Genomic DNA, 21037 nt, shown 5'->3' with positions numbered 1-21037 from the left:
AACACCACAAACACAACACAAATACAAACACCACAAACATACCAGACACGCTTCAAAATAGTTTTACTGATCAACGATGGAATTAAAAAAAAATGCAACAGGTTTTTGAGTCAAAGTCTGATCAACAGTCTTTCGTAAAATTCGCTTAATTCCTTTTTACAGCTACACATGGTTCAAAGCATGTATGTATCATACTTGCTAAATACTGAACTCAAAGCTAAATAGATGAACACAAATTTGAAACAAATTATTTTTGCACTGTGAACGACCCTTACTTGCCATACTTATCTGACCCCGGGTCAGGTTTAATTTACTTAAACTTTCCAAACGAGTTGTCGGGCTGATCACAAACATACCAGACACGCTTCAAAATAGTTTTACTGATCAACGATGGAATTAAAAAAAACTGCAACAGGTTTTTGAGTCAAAGTCTGATCAACAGTCTTTCGTAAAATTCGCTTAATTCCTTTTTACAGTTACACATGGTTCAAAGCATGTATGTATCATACTTGCTAAATACTGAACTCAAAACTAAATAGATGAACACAAATTTGAAACAAATTATTTTTGCACTGTGAACGACCCTTACTTACCATACTTATCTGACCCCGGGTCAGGTTTAATTTACTTAAACTTTCCAAACGAGTTGTCGGGCTGATCAATCATGATGTTTGTATACAGAGTTTGGCTGTATTTGCCTGTAAGGTTGTATTCTTGATATTTTTAATGAGTGTTCATGCCTGTGCAAATGTGATCGCCGGATGTATTCTGATTTAATCATTTTCAACCGCCAAATGTTCATTTAGTCTTTCATTGGTTTTATTAAGTTTCTACGCATGCGCGGTGGATAGTATAGAGGCATTTGGGCAAAAGTTAGTTATTTTTACATTTGCTTCACTTCCAAAATGTATTCATCAGCCATGCTCAAGATATGGTTAAGCAAAAATGAATAATAAATATTACTTAAAACTGAAATGAAAAGACGGGTCAAACAAAGCGCCGTTTTAAAGAAATAGTAAAATAATGGTCATTACTATGTAGTTTACGGACCTTAATTTTGCATGCCCTATGACTGCAAAACACTTGATTTAATGGTCTCACTGCAGCTGAATGTCAAAAATAGGTTAAACCAGACTTGACCATTCGCCTTTTTATCCTTAAATCATAGCTATCAAGTGAACATCTAGAACGTGTTATTTTCTACGTGTTTTTCTTCAAATGGTGTCCAATGCAGCAAAGTCGGCAGAAAATCCTAGTAAGAATGTGTGGAGAAATTACAATATTTGAAACTTAGGAAAGTTTACTATGAAGTAGTGTTAACGGTTTACAATGTCAGATATCGGGTCTTTTAAAGTCCACTGCAAGTAGATCGCGTAGTAATTTAGATTAGCAGTTAAACTTAATGACTTAACTCTTGGGAATCTTAATTATATTTGCAATACCCTTCGAGGAGCTCCGAATGACTTATGAAATTAAGAAGTAAATCCTCTTGCATCGTTGTATATTTAAAGTACAGGTACAGATATAACAAAATGTAAAAATATATTCAAACGTTTATCTTTCACAAGTTTTACATAGTTTGTCTAAAGACATATCTACAGTTGTTCATTTTGAGACTGATTATGACAAACATAGCTGAAGTTTTATCATTCAATTAAACATGATTGATATGTTTACATGTACAATTTCGAACACTCATCTTTAAATGGTATTTTTGTGACTACAATAATTGTTCACATGTACCACTATCGTACCTTACTAACATACAGCCAATGAAATTGCAGGTAGGCAATCATTAAGTACTTTGCTAAATGATAAGGAATTTCAACCTTCGCGGTTGTTTAAAGGTCCGCCTAATGCCACTCATCCGATACACACTCCTTGCGTCATATTTTGCGCTGCCAACGTGTCAGCCAATGGTTTTGTATTCTATAAGTCACTTAGATGACCAAAAGTTATATCTAAATGAATAAGAAGGGTCCTTCCATAATTATTAATTAAGATATTACTTCATGTCATCTGAGTATTTCGTACAACAACAAGTGAAGGCCATTTCAAAACACACAACAAAAGGCTTTTATTACTGTAACTGTAGTCTTTAAAACAACTATTAAATCAGTCATATAACAATTCATTACATATAGCAATTATTGAATCAGTAATTCCATATAGCAACTATTGAATCAGTAATTCTATATAGCAACTATTGAATCAGTAATTCCATATATCAATTATTGAATCAGTAATTCCATATAGCAATTATTGAATCAGTAATTCCATATATCAATTATTGAATCAGTAATTCCATATATCAACTATTGAATCAGTAATTCCATATATCAATTGTTGAATCAGTAATTCCATATAGCAAATATTGAATCGGTAATTCCATATAGCAATTATTGAATCAGTAATTCCATATAGCAACAATTGAATCAGTAATTCTATATAGCAATTATTGAATCAGTAATTCCATATAGCAACAATTGAATCAGTAATTCCATTTAGCAACTATCGAATCAGCGATTTCATTGAATTTCATAAAAGTGCTATGATATAAGAATACGATTACCCCCTGTAGCCAAAATTTCAAGTAAAAACTCCATGTACAAGGTAATGGCCCGAATGACACTGAACGAGAGACACAAAGATACAAACGCGACAAACAGATCACAAATGCAACAAAATAGCATTATCAATAAAAACATACATTATGTTGCCAATGGTTTACATTAAAAACACACACCATTGTATAACTTACACTAGAGGTACACAAGCTCTTCATTGTTAATACATAGATGTACAAGGTACATACATGTACGCATTTATGCTTTATAAGCACCCTTGCGTTGCGGCATTGAAGTAAAAGAAACAACTTAAACAACACTCATTTACACAACACGCCCGAGCACCAATAATAGACAGATATTGAGTACTATGATGAGATATGTGGGGATTAACGCCTTCGCGGACCCCACCGAACCGTCACGCCCAACCACGGCGGTCAGCTCAACGGGGCGACTTACACGACCTAGCACCGGGGACCTGCAATATAAATTTGAGTCAATATCAATCTAAACAATCTTCCAGAGAAGAGAAATAGTAATGGGATTAATAACACTTATATGTCGACGACGGACTTCAACACAAGGAAAAACTCCCGACTGCCCCCACCATTGTCGTCTTATCGTAAATGTTTAGTACTAATTGAGTATACATCACAGAAAGACAAATGATGAAGGTGATGTAAGAGGGACAGGTTAAACTCATTGGGGAGATGAGAAAGATTGCGGTTTCAATTTCACAATTGCCTTTCCTCATAGTCTTTACCAGTACAGGGCGTCTCCCAAGAAGACCGGTCATAGAATTAACAAATCGATAAAAAACATTAAAAGAAACTGTTTCAAAATCAATAATATCAAAAACAAATATACAGAGGCACGTGTCATGTTAAGCACATGATGACAGGGAACAGCTGCCTTTAAGATTATATTCTATAACAACCTCCATTACGCAAATATTCGCAACATATTATTCACTTGACATCCGTGAGTTCAAACTGATTTTAAAACTAACATCGCGATCTTACTTCGTTCTAAAGTGTAATGTATGTCTCCCGTTAGCCAGGGTCTGTTGTTGGAATTCGTTCCACGTGTCACCTCCGTCCGTGCTTATTTCTACCAGATGATTTGGGTACCGCGTGTTCGCTTTCAGCACGTTGCCGTCAACCCTGGAAATGAATTGTCCATGTGTCAACCCTATAAATGAATTTGGGTGGACTCGTACTACCTCTATCGTACAATATATTTTGAGTAAGGTGACTGACACTCTTCATTGCATTATGGGTTCATTGGGCCTACTGTAGTAGCAATGTATTTGTTGTTGCTTTTCGGCGTAGCCATGTTAAAGAAATTTTGACCTAGATTTAAGACCAAACAAATGTTGTATAAAAAGCTTAGCAAAACACAGAGAATTGAATGTTTTGATTGGTTCATACTTTAAAACAGAGGTGATCAAACGTGTAATCAAAATATAATTTACATTGTACCAAATCTCTGTTAACACCAAATGCCAGAAGAAACGTATTAAGTAGAGCATTGCTTGTTAACCTTTTTTTTTCATTTTAAAGCGTTCTGTAATGCATCGTCGAATCATAGTTCAAATCTCGTTGCACGCCCCTCTGTTAAACGCAAAATAAGTAGATTTCTAGTGTTTCACGACTTCTAACACCATATATGATAATAAATATACACGTAAGTACTAAACATCAAACATCGTCAGAAAAAAAGTTTCTTACAAGAAAATTAAATTGGCTAAACTGCAATAGGAGCACACACACACGGTTAAAATGCAAACCACAAAAGCAGATCATGTAGATCCAGAATGTTCAGCAATTCTCTTTATTTCTTCATTTGTTTTCGTAGGCAATTAATAGAACTAACATTCTCTTTTTACATAACATTAACAGGCATTGTACCACACCATACCAACCTAGCTCCCGGCGGCTCCAAGAAGTAATAAACCTGTTTCTTCTCAAGCCGAGGAAGCTCCTTGTAGCCGAGAACATCCACGAACTCCTTCCAATCGGACTTCCGGTAATTGTTCCGCGCGTTCCGATCATTTAGCCCCTCCCAGGCGGCACGATGCCATGCGCGCTCTGCAAGGGCAAGAAGGCGTGGGAAGGCCATATTGTGGAACTGCTCCTCTGTGCGCATCACTTCCGCCCACATACATGCCTGCAGACCTGGGGAAAAGTAACAATAGTTCTCTTTTGTAAATCTCAAAAGATTTTGGGATTCTGCGTCAAAGTGAACTCGGTGAACTTATGTCTTAAGCATATGGTTTTTTTTTTAAACTAAAACCTTTTTATCCTCAATATTTATATAAAAAAACCCCTACAGAAACAAGCTCAGTAGCCAAACGTTAAAACATAAACCTCGTTTAATGGCACAAGGTAAACGCCAAAGACATAGAAAATAAAAACTAAAAATCACAAACAACAAGAAACATGGAACATCAGCGCATAACTCTACAAACAACACAGTACATATATACTATATAACAAAGTTAGGTATGTTTATCAAGGATTGTTATGTACCGCCATGGAACGGTCAGTAAATGTAAATTAAACCCCAGTTAAAGTGCACAAAGCCCACTCTTATCCCTAATCCAGAATAAAGTAAAAACGTAAATCTAATCAAGTAAAGAACAACAAAGCCGAAACGGTTTATAAACGTCATGTTATTGTATATTTAAATTTTCAGGTAATCGTCGAAGACTAAGCGAAACTTATTCTTTAAAAAAAGAGAGAACAAAAACACACACCCATGATGTTTTCTGTCTTATTCGGCTGAGGACAAGCAACCTTTTCACATAAGTCATCTAAGGACACAGGATTTCCCATACGGTCCACATCCGCGTTAGCAAATATGTTATCCGGCATGAGTCCAAATACTTTGCGTGCGTCGATGAAGCGGGTGGCCCAGTAAAGCCCACGACTTTCAGGATCGGGCTCTTGCGACATGTCGAAGTAGAGATGAGTGGCTAGAGGTAGAATCACCTGGAAATAAACCATGAGGTATAACCAACTGAATATAAATAATGAGGTAGAATCATCTGCAATCAAGTCATGAGGTAGAATCAGCTGGAAATACATCACGTGGTATGACCACCTGGAAGAACGTTATGATATAAAATCACCTGGAAATTTAACATGAGGTAAAATAACTTGGAAAAACATCATGACGTAGAATCGCCTGGAAACTCTTCATGAGCTAGAATCACCTGGAAATACATCATAACGTAGAATCAAATGGAAACACATCATGAGCTAGAATCACATGGAAATACATCATGACGTAGAATCAAATGAAAACACATCATGAGCTAGAATCACATGGAAATACACCATGACGTAGAATCACCTGGAAACACATCATGACCTAGAATCACCTGCAAATACAACATGAAGTAGAATCAAATGGAAACACATCATGAGCTAGAATCACGTGGGCATACATCATGACGTAGAATCAAATGGAAACACATCATGAAGTAGAATCACCTGGAAATACATCATGACGTAGAATCAAATGGAAACACATCATGAGCTAGAATCACGTGGACATACATCATGATGTGAATCAAATGGAAACACATCATGAGGTAGAATCACCTGGAAATACATCATGACGTAGAATCACCTGGAAATATATCATGACGTAGAATCACCTGGAAACACATCATGAGCTAGATCACCTGAAAATACATTACGACCTAGAATCACCTGGAAATACGTCATCGGTAGAACAACATGAAAAAACGTCATCAATACGTAATTATATAGAATCACATGAAAATACGTCATAATATAGAATCACATGAAAACACATCATGAGCCAGACTCACATGAAGACACATAGAGAGAAATACATCGTGTGGTAGAATCTCTTGCAAATGCATCATGCATTTAGATGGTTTGACATATTTTATGTATTTTGGTTTAAATAAAAAGTGAAATTGGATAATGTCATAAAAGGACAGATGTAATGAAAACGGCCGATCCTCTTGTGTTATGTGTCGCATGGCCGATCCCCTGATGTAAATTGTGCATATGGAGATCCTTCGATGAACCGTATGTTTTAATTAATGCAAATGTTATACAATTTCCTAAACAGTACTAAAATAAGTGCAAAATATGGAAAAAGCATGCAATTTGTCACATGTTCCACAAAACTACCTTGTATCCAGCATCTGCGAATTCTGATGACCTTTTGGCTTTGTTTGTACCCCATCTGTTGTTCCATGGATACACAAACACTCTGGAAATGGAGAACTACTCATGCGATGGGTATGTCTACATAGATTAAATAATTAAGTCCAGGCAACTACATGAATACTTTTCGCTATGTCCAGTGTTAGTTATATCGCTCATCCTTGATTTATATGAAAAAATAAGTGTTGTTTGTGTCATGCAGAAATAGTCTCATTCTTATTCGAAGTCAAGGTCAGTGACGGGAATATGTTCAATATGAATTATAATATAAGTAAAGATTTTCTAAATTCTAATGACAATATTTCAAAACGTTGAAAAAAAATCCCGACTTACTCGGATTTGTAGTCTGTAATGGGGTTTGGCTTATCGTTAGCGTAAACCCCGTCTTCCCAGACACCGAGTGATAAGCCCTTGTCTGCTACAATCTTCGCCACACGACTCATAAAAACCCGTTGCGATGCCGCCGTACTAAAGTACATTTAATATTTGAAATAAAATCAAAGCTTGTCTCCAAACCGGATTAAAGATAGCACAGCAAATATTTTGATCATTTAAAGTGTCAGCTGATGGCTATCGCCCTGAAAGAAAGTATAAAAATTGTATTTAAATAATGATAGGATTTCCCTTTGTTCTAAACACCCTGAACTATTTAATATTCGAAAGAACTTATTGTTGTAAGTATTTTGTATCCGAAAATAGTATAATCATCCTATTTTTTGCTAGACGCGACTAAACAAACCTGTTGCAATGCGGCTGTACTGTACATGTAATATGTTTTAATAAAACCAGAACTCATATCCAAACTCGAACCAAGCTATGATCAAATATTTTGATCACAAAAATCACAGTTAATGGCTTTCATCGTAAAACTATTTTGAGTGATAACTGATAAGTAGTAACAGTAAAAACCAGATTTGAAAAATATGACCCCTTTTGTCCAAAATACCAGAAGTATTATTCACAAGTACTATATTTATCCCATTAGTTCCCTTTGTATTTATATGCTATTCTGAAAAGTATGTTACATAATTTCACAATAACTGGCTCAAAGTCGACTTTATGGTGAAAGAGAGTTATTAAAACATCACTATATTTCAATTTATTCCGATTGCAAAAGTACTTTGGCGAGATATAAACACACACGCCTTTATAGGAGTTGAACTTATTCACTTTATTTACTGACACCTTCAGTATCAACCATCTAATAATTTGCCCAAAAAGCATCTTACTCAAATCCGCGAAAGTCCGTGTTATTGAAGCACTCTTTAGATTCATCCCATGCTCCAAGTGTCACCTCGTCTCCGCCCATGTGAAATATGCGCAGTGGTTGAACAGGCCTATGTAGTTCTATTAGACCGTCAACTACCAGTTCTACAAATCTAAAACGACCAATATGATTAATTATGTGATTGTGCGTAAATTAAAACAGTTCTAAATATCAGCTATAGTATTTTGCCCATCAAATATAATATATCAAACTCAAAACGTCCAAGAGGATCATAATTCTTTTATTTTTTAAAATTCTAATATCTGTACCTGTAAGTGGAATTCATGCAAGGGTTCATCGCATTTTTTGACCATTTTAGCCCACTGTTAACACTTGGGGTAAACTTGTGGTCATAAAGCAGCCATGACTCAGGTAATGGCCAATTTGCGTGTGATTTCATGAAGTCAATATCATCCTCCCTCTTTTCCATTACAGATATTGCCGCGGCTGAGTGTCCCGGCATATCGATTTCAGGTATGATTTCAATGTGCCTGACATTGGCGTATTCAAGGATCTCTCTGTAGTCATCAACAGTGTAAAAGCCCGTCCCTTGTGTGTCTGAATCAGGCCCCGATCCTAACTGTGGCATTACACAATCGTCGTCGTACTCGCTGTGGCATCGTTTGCTTCCAATCTATTGTAAGAAATATCTTATAATTTTGCTACATTTAAATTCATCAAAGTACCAAACAACCCAAAACCCTCAGTCAGCAAAATGTTAATAAAATCTGGAAGACTATGTTAAAATGGAATTATTACTATACATTTTATCACGTTTAGAATATCAACAACTAAGGCTGATCGGGTGCACGATATGTTTACATATTATTGCAACGGTATTGCATGCACATCTTTGTTAGTATTTCCACTTCCTGTTTATATACAAGGATTGTGTACTGAAATGTGTCCAAAATATCCCATACATCAATGCTATGACATATATAACGTTTTGTTAAGCAAAGTCCTCTATGTGTTCTTTACTAACCTCCGTCAATCCAGGTATACCAGGTATTTCTATCCTCCAGCCTTCGTCGTCGCTCAGATGAAGGTGCAGCTTGTTCAATTTGTACATTGCCATCGCGTCTATAAACTTCAACGTCCAATTCTTCGGCTTAAAATTGCGTGCCACGTCTAGCATTACACCACGATAGCCGAACCTAGTGAATAGAATTTATATCGACACCGCTTATTTTAATAGTTGATCAATTTACAAAATAAAACCCTTTTCCATTTGCTTATCATGAGTGCCGAAAGTCAAATTTATTTAATTACGTAATAGATAACTTAAAATATACTTAGTACCTTATGTACATTATACTGTGTCATTAGATAAAATGTCCATTTTTATCCTGAAAACACTAGCAAGTACATATGACAATTTTCTTTATTTGTTTTAAAGCTTTACTTATAGTTTATACCTCGGCTCGTCACTGATAGTAGCTTTTGGAATCCTTCCATCATTGTCTTCCACAAGCGATATCAAGGTTTGTGCCCCATAAAATGCCCCGGGGGAATCTTGAGCATGTATTACCACGGTGTTTGTCTCTGGGCTTATGTTTATTTCGTATGCTTCTCTTACGCCTTTATTCTCCCGCACTTCGAATTTGATTTGTTTGGACGAATCCGATGTATTTGTTATATTTACTTTTAGCATCTCTGGAAAAAAAACGGGACTATATAGAATTATATAAGTGACAGTTTACAAATTTGCCAAAATAACTACAAAGTGATCTGTATGCATGGAATTTTATTTGCTATTAAATAACCCATTTACCTGCCAGGAACTGGCTTTCTATTCTAAATTCCTGTGATTCTAAAACCACGAAAGAGTCGTCAATCTGAGCGGTTTCGTGTTGCGAAATGGATGCCGCCTTTGGAGTTGGTACAACCCGATACACTGGTTTAGTTGAAGAGTCCCTGCGAAGGATATCATATCTCTCTGGAGCCGTATAGGGATCAAACCTGTCGTCCCTTTCTCTCTTCCATTTTGCAGCGGTGTCAAATTTGCCCACATAGTTCAACATCTCGCCCTCCGTTGCTTTGAGCTTCATTGGCGTCATGCCCGGAGAAGTCACAAACCAGTTCGGCAGGTTGTCTGTTCGGCTGACCATCCAAAGCCTGTTTTTGTTGATACATGGATCAAGACTGTGCCCGGCAGGAATTCCCGGGAAGTTATCAGACGTTGGTTCGATGTAATACAGACCACCATTCACGTGTCCTATGGTTAGGCCACAGCTCAATTCTTCGGCCTTTGCACCGTAAAGACTGAACAATGTATTGATAAAAATAAATTACATGTACTTTAAAGAATCGATACCAATTTAGGAATTGCACCTGTCGATGAAAACGTTATTACTTGTGATACCTGTAATTGATTTGTTATCAGAAAGCAATTGTTGTTAATTTTTACTTTAATACAAGTTTCACCACTTTTTGAATGTGTCCAATGAGTCTTTAACAAATTGGTCCGTTGGGTAAGACAAATACTGGAAATGCTGCGGGCTTTTTCTTACCTGTAAAAGTAAATTCTCCAAGCACCAGACGGTATATTCATAGATCCGTTGTTGGTCAGCTCAAGTTTAATCGTCATGTACTTTTCCTCGTCTTTGTTAAGGTTATCAACGACTTCAACATGGACCAGAAGGTTTTCAGCGATGTAAGCTAACATGTATTGCTCCACGACCGGTCGAGCCACTTCTGTAATGTATAAACGCAACAATTTTATAGACCAAACACGACGACAACAGCAACAACAACAACAACAAAAACAATAAAACAACAACAAAAACAACATATTTAAAATTGAAGAGCAAACGGTTTGTTTTTCAATTCTTTATATTACTTAAGATTATCATTAATGATGCAATGTGTTGCAATCCATTCTTAACAAAAACAGATTGCATCGATTAACACGTAAACAATAAAATGCTAACCTCTTTTCAGTTCCACAGCTCGGCTATGTCTTACATCATCTCGATTTCTGCAAAGTATGGTAGAACGCTTGAGCATAAAGGAAAGTGTCCATTTTTTATTTATACAGTATTAAATTTAACTTGTGTTCTTATTAACACTTTAAGTTATGATCGTACATACCTGAAAGTAGATCGAAGTAAGACTGAATCCCATTCTGATCCCGTAAGGAAATTGGAAACACCTCGTTCATCATTGTTGATGATATCGTGTTGTACCATCTGCCATGAATGTCCATCGTCCTTGCTAATTTCAACGCCGAGACCAGGGTAAGTAGTTGTAACTTGCACAATTCCATCCTGTTGTACTCTGAATAAGACAAAACAAAACAGATGTTATGTACACTTCGTATGAGAGGAATTTTCAGATATCATTCCATTCAATCAAATACGAACATCCCCCCAAAATACACTTTAATACCAGCTCATTTACGAAAACAAAAAATGACGACTTGCCTGCCACCAGGAGGTGGGATCCGGAATGAAATATCCATTTCATTTAAACGTCGGAACTCTCTTGAACCAACAGCCTTAGCGAAGGCGCTCCATTCATCTTCAAACGCCTCTTCATTTTTAGGAGTAGACTCAAATCCAGCTTTATACCATGATCTCTCAGCTAAAGCCAGCAAACGGGGAAATATCATGAAGTCCATATTTTCACTTGTCCTCACCGTCTCACTCCACAAAGCACCTTGAATACCTACGTAGAAAAACAGATTCACTTCATAACAGCGTTGACAGAACATTCACTTCATAACAGCGTTGACAGAACTAAACTGAAAAAAATGCTGATAGTGTCAATCAAATTGATATTTACTGGTGTTGAGGACTTGTGGTAAATTTCACCTATAATATTTCCTGGTTTCTCCAATGGTGTACATTTAGACAGATCTTCTCCACATATATCTTCCTTTGACAAAGGATTTCCACTCCGATCTTCAAATATGTTGTCATAAAACGCTTCTGGCATAAATTTGAGAACTTTCTTGGTATCTGTGAAACGTGTTGCCCAATAAAGCCCCCTGTCTTCAGGGCCCGGCTCTTGTGGATGGTCAAAATATAAATTTGTGCCTGGCGTAAGTATAACCTGTCAGAAAACAAAAAAATAAAAAGACGGACATTATAATATACTTAATGTACAAAAGGTAACTGTTATTCTAACAAATACTTGAAACTCTATATTTCATTAAACATTTTTGTCCAATGACAATGTAGGGTTATGCATTATTTTACAAAGCCGATATTGACATTTTTATACAGTATAGGAAAAAAGTGAAATCCATTTTATACTAAAGTAAGTTACGCTGAATTTTACTTTCGGCCCTTTGTATAAACATTAATGACGCATGTACATTTTATTTTCAGCATAACCATATCTTAAGCGTTACTGAAGCCACTTCATTTACTTTATATCCATCATTGCTATATATATAAGCATTTCCGTCGCCGCCCCATGTACTTTATATCTATCATTGCCATATCTATAAGCATTTCTGACGCCTCCCCATGTTCTTCGTATCCAGCGTTGGCTTATATATACTAACGTCACCTTGTGTTGCTTATATTCATCATTTGAATTTGTATTAACTATACTAACGACGTCCATGTACCTTATATATAGCATTGGCTTGTCTATAAATGTTATTTAACTCACCAAATGTTTCTTATATCAACTATAAACACATCTACACAGGGTTAATGATGCAACTCCTAATACCATACAAACTATTTTAACGTATTTATAGGCGTTATTGACGTGACAACATGTACCATATATACAACATCAGCGTATTTATAAGCGTGATTGGTGCCATGATATATCCAACATCATTGTATTTATCTGAGGCCACCCCATGCACTTCATATCCATTACATATTGAATAGCGTATTGGAGCCTCTTAAAGTACCTTATATTCAGTGTATATATAAGCGTTAAAGACGCAAACCATGAACCTAATTTCCAACATTGGCATACATATAGTACCAACTATGCAGCATTGACGTACAAATAAGCGGTATTGATGCCATCCTGTGTAATTATTATCCAGCCTTGACGTACACATAAGCGGTATAGACGCCACCTTAAGTTGAATATATCCAACAACAGAATAGCTTATAACTGTATCTTATCTAAACATTGTATCAAATATTAAGCGTATTTATACTGACGTTACCTGATGTACCTAATAAGCGTTACTGGCGCCATCCAATAAACAATATATTCAGCACTGACGTAGCTGTAAGATTTACGGAATCCATCCCATGTACCTTATATCCAGCATTGGCGTATTTATAAGCGTTACTGCCGCCACCCCATTCCCAAATATTGTTCCACGGATTAACGTATAGCTCGACCCCGGACATTTGGTCCGTAGGTATTGGTGCCGGTGACTTTTGTCCGTCGATAAACCCATCTTCCCATCCGCCAAGAGAAATGTTTTTCATAGCGGCCAAGGCGGCCATTCGCTTCGCAAAGTAGTTTTTCAAACCTTAAATTGATGTCGATCATGAAACAATTGCCTATATTAACAGTCAATTTCTACGCGGGAAACGGTACTATGGGGAAACCCCAAACAGTTAAAACTGACCAAAATGATACTTACATGTTGTATCATGTCTATCAATGGTGAATAACGTACGTACTAAACAAACCGCGATGTCAAAATACTTACCATGTGTGACATTCAATGCAGGACTCTCCTGCAAGAGCTCTTCGCATTTTGGTGATTCCGACCAAACTCCGTTAGGCACCTCGTCTCCACCAAAATGATAAAAAAGAAGTGGCTGAATATCTTCATGCAGCGCTTTTATTTTATCCATTACTTTTCCAATCAATGCATATGTAGATTCAATGCATGGATTCATTACATCGTCTCTCCAGTTTTGAACAGATGTGTAAAACGTTGTATCATCGGGATCTATAATTCGGAACTCTTCTGCTGCAGTTTGGTTTCCAGCTTTAATATACTTGCGATACCTTTGTTCCATCGAAACAACTGCTGCATGACTATGGCCTGGCATATCAATCTCCGGTATAACTGTGACAAAATGTGTGTTCGCAAATCTAAGTATATCTCGATAATCGTTTTTTGTATAATACCCAGACCCTGAAGTGTTCGCAAACGGTCCCGAGCCGAACTGAGGGATAACACAACGTGTTTCATTCAAGTCGTGGCATCGATTACTACCCACCTGAAAAATAGACTATTTCGTCAAAACATAATCATCTATTTAGTCACAGAAAGGAATGTGTGTATTTAACTAAAGGGTCTAGCTCGATATTAATAAATACATTAAAAATGGTCTATTTTATAGAAGTGATTAATTTACGTCAGTGAGCTCTGGAAGTCCATCAATCTCCAATCTCCATCCCTCATCATCTGTGAGATGCAAATGCAAGGCGTTCATCTTGTACATGGACATGGCCTGTATCAACCTCTTCACGTCGTCAACTGAGTGAAAATTCCTCGCAACGTCCAAATGCATTCCTCGCCATTCGAACCTCGGCTCATCCTCGATAACAATTGACGGAATGTTGGTGCTGTTGTATTCTTCAAGAATCGCTCGCAGTGATTGGATCGCGTAAAACATTCCATGTGAAGTGTTACTCTGGAGAAATATTCTATTTAGCTCTGGTGATACATTAACACTGTATCCCTGTTTCGAGAATGTGTTGTTCCTCGAGAGTACAATCGAATTTGAGGTCTCAGTGGAAATGAATTTGAAATCGTACAGCCCTGAAATATTGACAGTAATGTTTAACACTTATATCATAAAGTAATATAACTAATAATGAATATTCACTAGCTGATTCAGGGGGTGTGGGGGGCATCCCCCATCCCCCCCCCCCAAAAAAAAAAAACACAAAAAAAAAACCACAACAGATTCGTCCATGTTTACTTTTTATGTCAAAATCGGAGAAAAACAGAAATCAAATACGCTGAAAATGTTGCCATCATCTCTGAATTGAATTGTTAAAAAGAAAATAATGACTGTAAATAAGTGAGAGAACTAAATATTGAACCGGTACCTTTTAAGAATAGAGCCGTTTCGTTGAAATGTATTTCATCGACAAGTAATCCCCAAGAGTTATTAACTGAACTTAACTTGACTGTCTCGTTAATTCTTATGTTTCTCGGTGTAGGGATAATCAGTTTTGTCTGTAAAAGATAATTAATTTATATCTTAATAATTTATCTCTAACCAAGCATTTATATTATAATAATATTATATTATAATATAATATCTACCTCTATTCACATGTATAATGTGTTGAGCGTAATAAAAGAAAGAAAGCAAAAATAGCAATGTATTTTTTATGTTTTCTTAAACATGTTCATATCTGTTTCCTTCTTAAACTGAACTATTTATAAATTTGTACAAAACATATATTTAAACCTCAATTAATTACTTGGTAGTGTTCGAATTGCATGTATTTTCTTGTTATGTTTCTTTTTCTTAACTAGTCTTAATCTGTTTATTGCGTTAAGAAAACATGTGCTTAAAACCTTGATGGTTTAGTTTTCCAAAATATAAATTAGACAAACCTTTCCGGTATCAGTAAATTTGAGTCTCGCCAGCCTGTCCTCTGGCGTATAAGGGTTATATCGGTCCGCTCTCCAGCGTTTCCACTGCCTGACGTCTTCAAACGGTTCAACGTAATCAATGTCGAAAGATGAAGTAGAATGGACAATGCATGGGTCTACACTTTCATCTTCTGACACTACATACCATAAAGGCATGAAATCCGTTCTGGACACAGCCCATAAATTTACGATCACGTTATACTTTCGTTCTTCTTCCGGTTGTATAGGAACAAAACCATCGATCGGTTTCATGTAAAACAAATCTCCTTGCACTAAACCAATTCTGACTTTCTCAACATTAAGGTCCACTGATTTGTTTCCTTCCTGCAATAATATGTCAGGAAAAGCTGGAAGCATACTATGAAAGTATAGCGTCCACCCAGAGTCAGGTATTGGTAAGTGTCCGGAGTTTTTGATGAACGTTTGAACGGTGTGGTTTTTTGCTTCATAGCGAAGGTTATCAACGACTTTTACACGAATTTCTAGCGAGTTAGCAAGCTCTTGTAACTCATTCTGCGTAAGAGGTACTGCGCTCGTTTGAACTGAAAGATACATAAGAGTTTATGTTTGCTAACATGGTAAGTTGAGGATACTAACGTCTCGGCTTAGGTCAGTACATATAGTAATAAATTATGTTAGTTAAAGAAAATAACAACTTGTTGCAAAATGTCCTTTTGAACGCCTCGTTTCAACCGTCTGCATGGAGGCGAAAAGTGTCGTCGACAAAGATAACTTTATTCTAACGTATGCTCACTTAACCAGTAAAATATATACATTTGATTGAATGTAAACAACTGTAACTACCATGTTTGCAATATTCGATATAACCATGTATTATTTGCATGCTGTCACATAACACCCAAAAGTATCGACATTGTTGTGGTCCAGCGGTTACGCTCTTGTCTAGAGTCTAATGATTGTAAATGGTTTTAAAAAATTGTTTCACATTTGATAACGTGTCACGGCAAAGCGATTTGTTGAGGGTATGGTCGGTGTGTGGTGTTTGTATGTGTTGTAAGCTTGTTTTTGTGTTTTTGTGTGTATGTAATGTTAATATGTTTACGTCTCTAGTTCATTGTCGTTTGGGCCCTTGCCTTGTGCCCCTAAACAGGGTTAATTTTTGACTACTGGGCTTGTCGCTGTAATTTTCATTGTTCTACTCATGTTTGATTACGTACCCTAATAAATTATCATAATATTAATATATTCATTTTTCAACCTGATATTCCCACAAATCAACTAAATGGAATCCCTTAATCAAGCTTAGATTAACAAAGACGAAAAGGATTTATAGGATCAACATAACGTCTTCGAGAAATGGAAACTTCCAGGAGTTCATAAGTTTCCATAATCATGTGTAAAATGTTACTGGAATGCTGAATTTTTCCATAGAATTAATAATAAAAAAAAACATGCCCACAACATTGTTTACTGTAAACGCTTTTTAAACGATTTCCGAATATTTAGGCGAATCCGGAATTAGGCCACTGCCCAGTATGTCAAAAGGGGCGTCGTCAAAGTAACAAAATTTATTAGTTGTGCCTATTAAGTCCTTCCAAAAGATCTATCACCCAGGGTATTTATATTTACATAAATTACTCGTGCAAAACCATGAATTTAAGGATTGGTCGCATCATTCCATGAGTTTATGCTGTATGAACGCAGGAGGGAAAGTGATAAAATTTCATGAAGCGCGCTACCTATTCTTTGGAAATTTTAAAGCGTGTCCTGCTACGTTCATACATCATGAGCACGCAAAAATACTATCAATCCTCATATTTTATTAAAATAAGAAAAAGATCTGCCGTTGATTGGTGATTGGCTAGAGATTTACAGTCATAAACTATCATATCATAAGGTAGAAATACCGTATTGTCTGCACTTCTCTTTCAAATTAAACACGATATCCTTCATAAGAACCATTGTTTTCGATATTTATTCATCTTTTTCGATAAAATAAAACATTTGTATTAATTGTGGTAGCTCTAATTTGGGGGTAAGAGTGTTTCATCAAGCAAACATAAGTGTGGCTTAGAAAGATTTAATAAATAAAAGTGTTAATTCATTTCAAAAAGACCATTACAATAAACATGAAATGTCGGTATCAATTCAATGATATTAAATCACAACAACAAACTTTCTCTAAATGCACTTATGTCGGGACATGCATAAAGGTAAATTTATCTAAAATTAAACATATTTGACATTAAAGGGACTAGACACTTAATGGTTCCTGTATTTTCCTCAAGACTAGAATTGTCAATTCGAGCTGGTATGAAGCCGAAGATACATCATTTTACATTATTGAAATACTATTTTGTCGCTGTCTCAGCTGTCTTTGCCTGTTAAGAAAAATAGTGCATAGCGGTTTCCCAGTTTAAAGTATGTATATTTAGCATGTGATAGTCACGTGGTCAGTATAAATACATTTGCCGACGCTATTTTTAATTTTACTGGGATTTACGTAGTAGACAAACCCAGTAAATTATCGAATTAGAAAAAAAAAAAGCTAAACCTTCGAAAGATAAATGTGTCGTCTGCTATGTGATACATCAGTAATATAGATTCAATGCGTTTTACACAATGATATCAATTTAATATAAGTTTCCGACAATTGCAGTTGTATCATCAGGCTGGTATTCACTTTTGGTCTCCATTGGATCTTAGAACGATGAAGCTAATCGGATTACTTGTTATCAATAGCTTGCAATAGATTGAATGAAGTTAATAATGTATGATCATAAATTTGACTTAAGTTGCATATTTAATGCCACCCCTGGTGTCTAGTCCCTTTGACTATTATATATTATATATATTTCATATTTTGTGCACTGTAGAATAACCAGATTCACATAATAAGTGACCAAGGTCCTTTGACAGTTCAAAACTTAAGACCTGTACAAGTATCAAAGACATTGGATGTCCGTAAACAGAACATAACATGTCTATGACGCTGGAAACATGATATATCCACGTGTAAATCCGTTAGACCATATCCCAGGCAGTACGTACACATTGATAAAACCGCGTTATAAATCGAAAAACAGTATTGTAGTGGATATTTCCGTGTGTCTTTTTCAACTATGACCATTATTCTGATGTTTACGTTTTGTACATGGTAAAGAAAAAAATCAATAAAGCCATTTATGTCCCGCCATTTTATTCGCAATGTAGGTAAATGTTTCTTTTACTTTTTATTGTTATAACAACATAAATCTTTTTTTTTTGTTACAATGAACATATATTGGATTAAAACTTTTGACCTAAGGTGTATATTATATATTCGATCTTGATACAAATATTTCATTTAACTTCCCTGTTTACCAAATTCAAACGTGAGTTTGATATAATAATAATGATTATTCAGGATAATCTGCACATATAGGATAAGTTGAGTTGAGTTGGGTTTTACGGCATCGCAAGACTGTATAGGTTATATGGCGCCATTCAGGCAGGAAAAAACTTGTTGGATCCACATTGGACACATACTTTTCAAGAATTAGATTGGAAACATATATTTTTGAAGTATTTTTGGCAAAAAAGGGCCGTAACTCCTAAATGACTAAAGCGATTTCCATGACTATCGAACTTGATCAAGATATTATGGTCACAAACATGTGTTTAAAGTTTGGTGAGGATTGGACAAACAGTTTTCAAGAATTAGATTGGAAACATATATTTTTGAAGTATTTTTGGCAAAAAGGGCCGTAACTCCTAAATCACTAAAGCGATTTCCATGACTGTCGAACTTGATCAAGATATTATGGTCACAAACATGTGTTTAAAGTTTGGTGAGGATTGGACAAACGGTGTTCAAGAATTAGATCGGAAACAATCTTCGGGACGTACGTACGTACAGACAGACAGACGTACGTACGGACAAGGGCAACCCTATATGCCGCCACTTTGTGGGGGCATAATAAAAATAGGTGACATGTAATAAACGGTTTTGTTATGTCTCTGTATTAAATAGCTCTATCAAGTGGCATAGTCTTATTTGCTTCACGTTTAGTTTGTTTTTCGTATTGTTTTCCCTCTCGAAATAATTCACTCATGCATTTATAATTTTGTATCTTCTACCCCACACTCTATCTGAATTGCATGCATATTCAAGCACGAAAATATTATTCACTTTTTTTTTTAATTGTATATTTTGTCCATATTTCCATATACCATGACCATGTAAATGTAGATCTTATATAAAGGAGTTGAACTATGCATCAGTTAAGAACTCGGAGAGATATTTTTCTTTAGATGTATTGCTCCTAAAGGTTCATAACTGAAGTATGCATTTTGTCTTCTTTTTCATATATCGAGGGTTTTTTATAAGCATTTTTCATAATTAAAGAAATGAGCAAAACATCGTATTACATAATAGTTTTATTTTGTTATTTTTTTAAATAATTTTAAGTAACAATGCTTAAGAATAAGAATAAGAGTTATGATATACGTAATATATTAAAGTCTATTTATGCTTTATATATTATAAATGGAATGAAATACTTTTTACTCTTATTTATTTATTATTAATTTTACATCGTTCAAATAAATAAATATATTGACTATGCATATTTGTTTATACAAGAATTGGTTAATTATAAGTGAGACAATGAAATTATCTTCTCTAAACGTGTCAGTTCTAAATGGCCCCGAGCCAAAAAACAAATGCGAAGAGAATTGACCCCTGCTGTGACACCAGTGTAAAAAAACACAAGGGATACACAGCAAGAAATCGACGTGACAAACATTTTTAAAACTAGGCCTTCAAACAGAATGTACATCGTGATCATTATCGATCAAATAAGAACATATTTAACCAACGAAGAATGATTTGATAAAATACACTTACTTGTAAATATTACTTCCAAAAGGAGAAATATCCGTACGTGTTGCAGCGTATTTGCCATTTTAATCTTTACAACCTTCTTTGTCGCTTTCAACAAGCTTTAACCAAGCAAGCTTAACCGAGTACCGCGTTGAAGATGAAGTTGTCAATGAGTGTGTCGGTTGGAGGAGATCATCGCTAAATCACAACGCCATCGTTGATACCATGGCCTTTGTACGGGAATAAACCGAAGATTAAAGCCACGATCTCAGATATGACCAGTGGATTTGTTATATACAATTTGCGAATAGTGATATAAGTAACTGGTTGCATCTGGTCTCTTGGACACTTTTTATAAACCGTCTGGCTGATAGCAAAACATGTTGACAAAAAAGAAAGTGTTATAAAAAGAACTTACAAAACAAACATTTAAATATTGAAAACTTTCGCTGCAATGTTGACTTTAGTTTCTTAAAGGGACTAGATACCAGATGATACTATTGCAAGAGAAAAAAGAAAATTGTTTGAAACTTACATAAAATTGATTAAGTGGTGTACAATCTTACTTACTGATAATTCACATAGCTTACGACACATGTATCTTTCGTAGTTTTT

General features: G+C 35.6%; 1 protein-coding gene across 1 annotated transcript; it reads right to left on the bottom strand.

The window, feature by feature from the left end:
- Positions 1–1541: 1541 nt before the first annotated feature.
- Positions 1542–20740, bottom strand: LOC128224487 (uncharacterized). Its single transcript, XM_052934335.1, has 22 exons — positions 20447–20740; positions 15559–16139; positions 15042–15171; positions 14342–14748; positions 13684–14203; positions 13280–13500; positions 11858–12098; positions 11468–11711; positions 11136–11321; positions 10976–11022; positions 10556–10739; positions 9817–10307; positions 9461–9698; positions 9028–9199; positions 8312–8676; positions 8005–8154; positions 7109–7243; positions 6740–6821; positions 5326–5560; positions 4492–4744; positions 3590–3730; positions 1542–3045 (listed from the first exon to the last, which is right to left on the bottom strand). Exons 1-22 carry the CDS (start codon positions 20502–20504, stop codon positions 2892–2894), a joined length of 5235 nt encoding a protein of 1744 aa, XP_052790295.1. The 5' UTR covers positions 20505–20740; the 3' UTR covers positions 1542–2891.
- Between the last annotated feature and the right edge of the window lie 297 nt (positions 20741–21037).

Source organism: Mya arenaria, chromosome 2 (assembly GCF_026914265.1).
Source record: "Mya arenaria isolate MELC-2E11 chromosome 2, ASM2691426v1".
Lineage (NCBI taxonomy): Eukaryota > Metazoa > Mollusca > Bivalvia > Myida > Myidae > Mya > Mya arenaria.
This window is presented reverse-complemented; position numbering and strand designations above follow the sequence as displayed.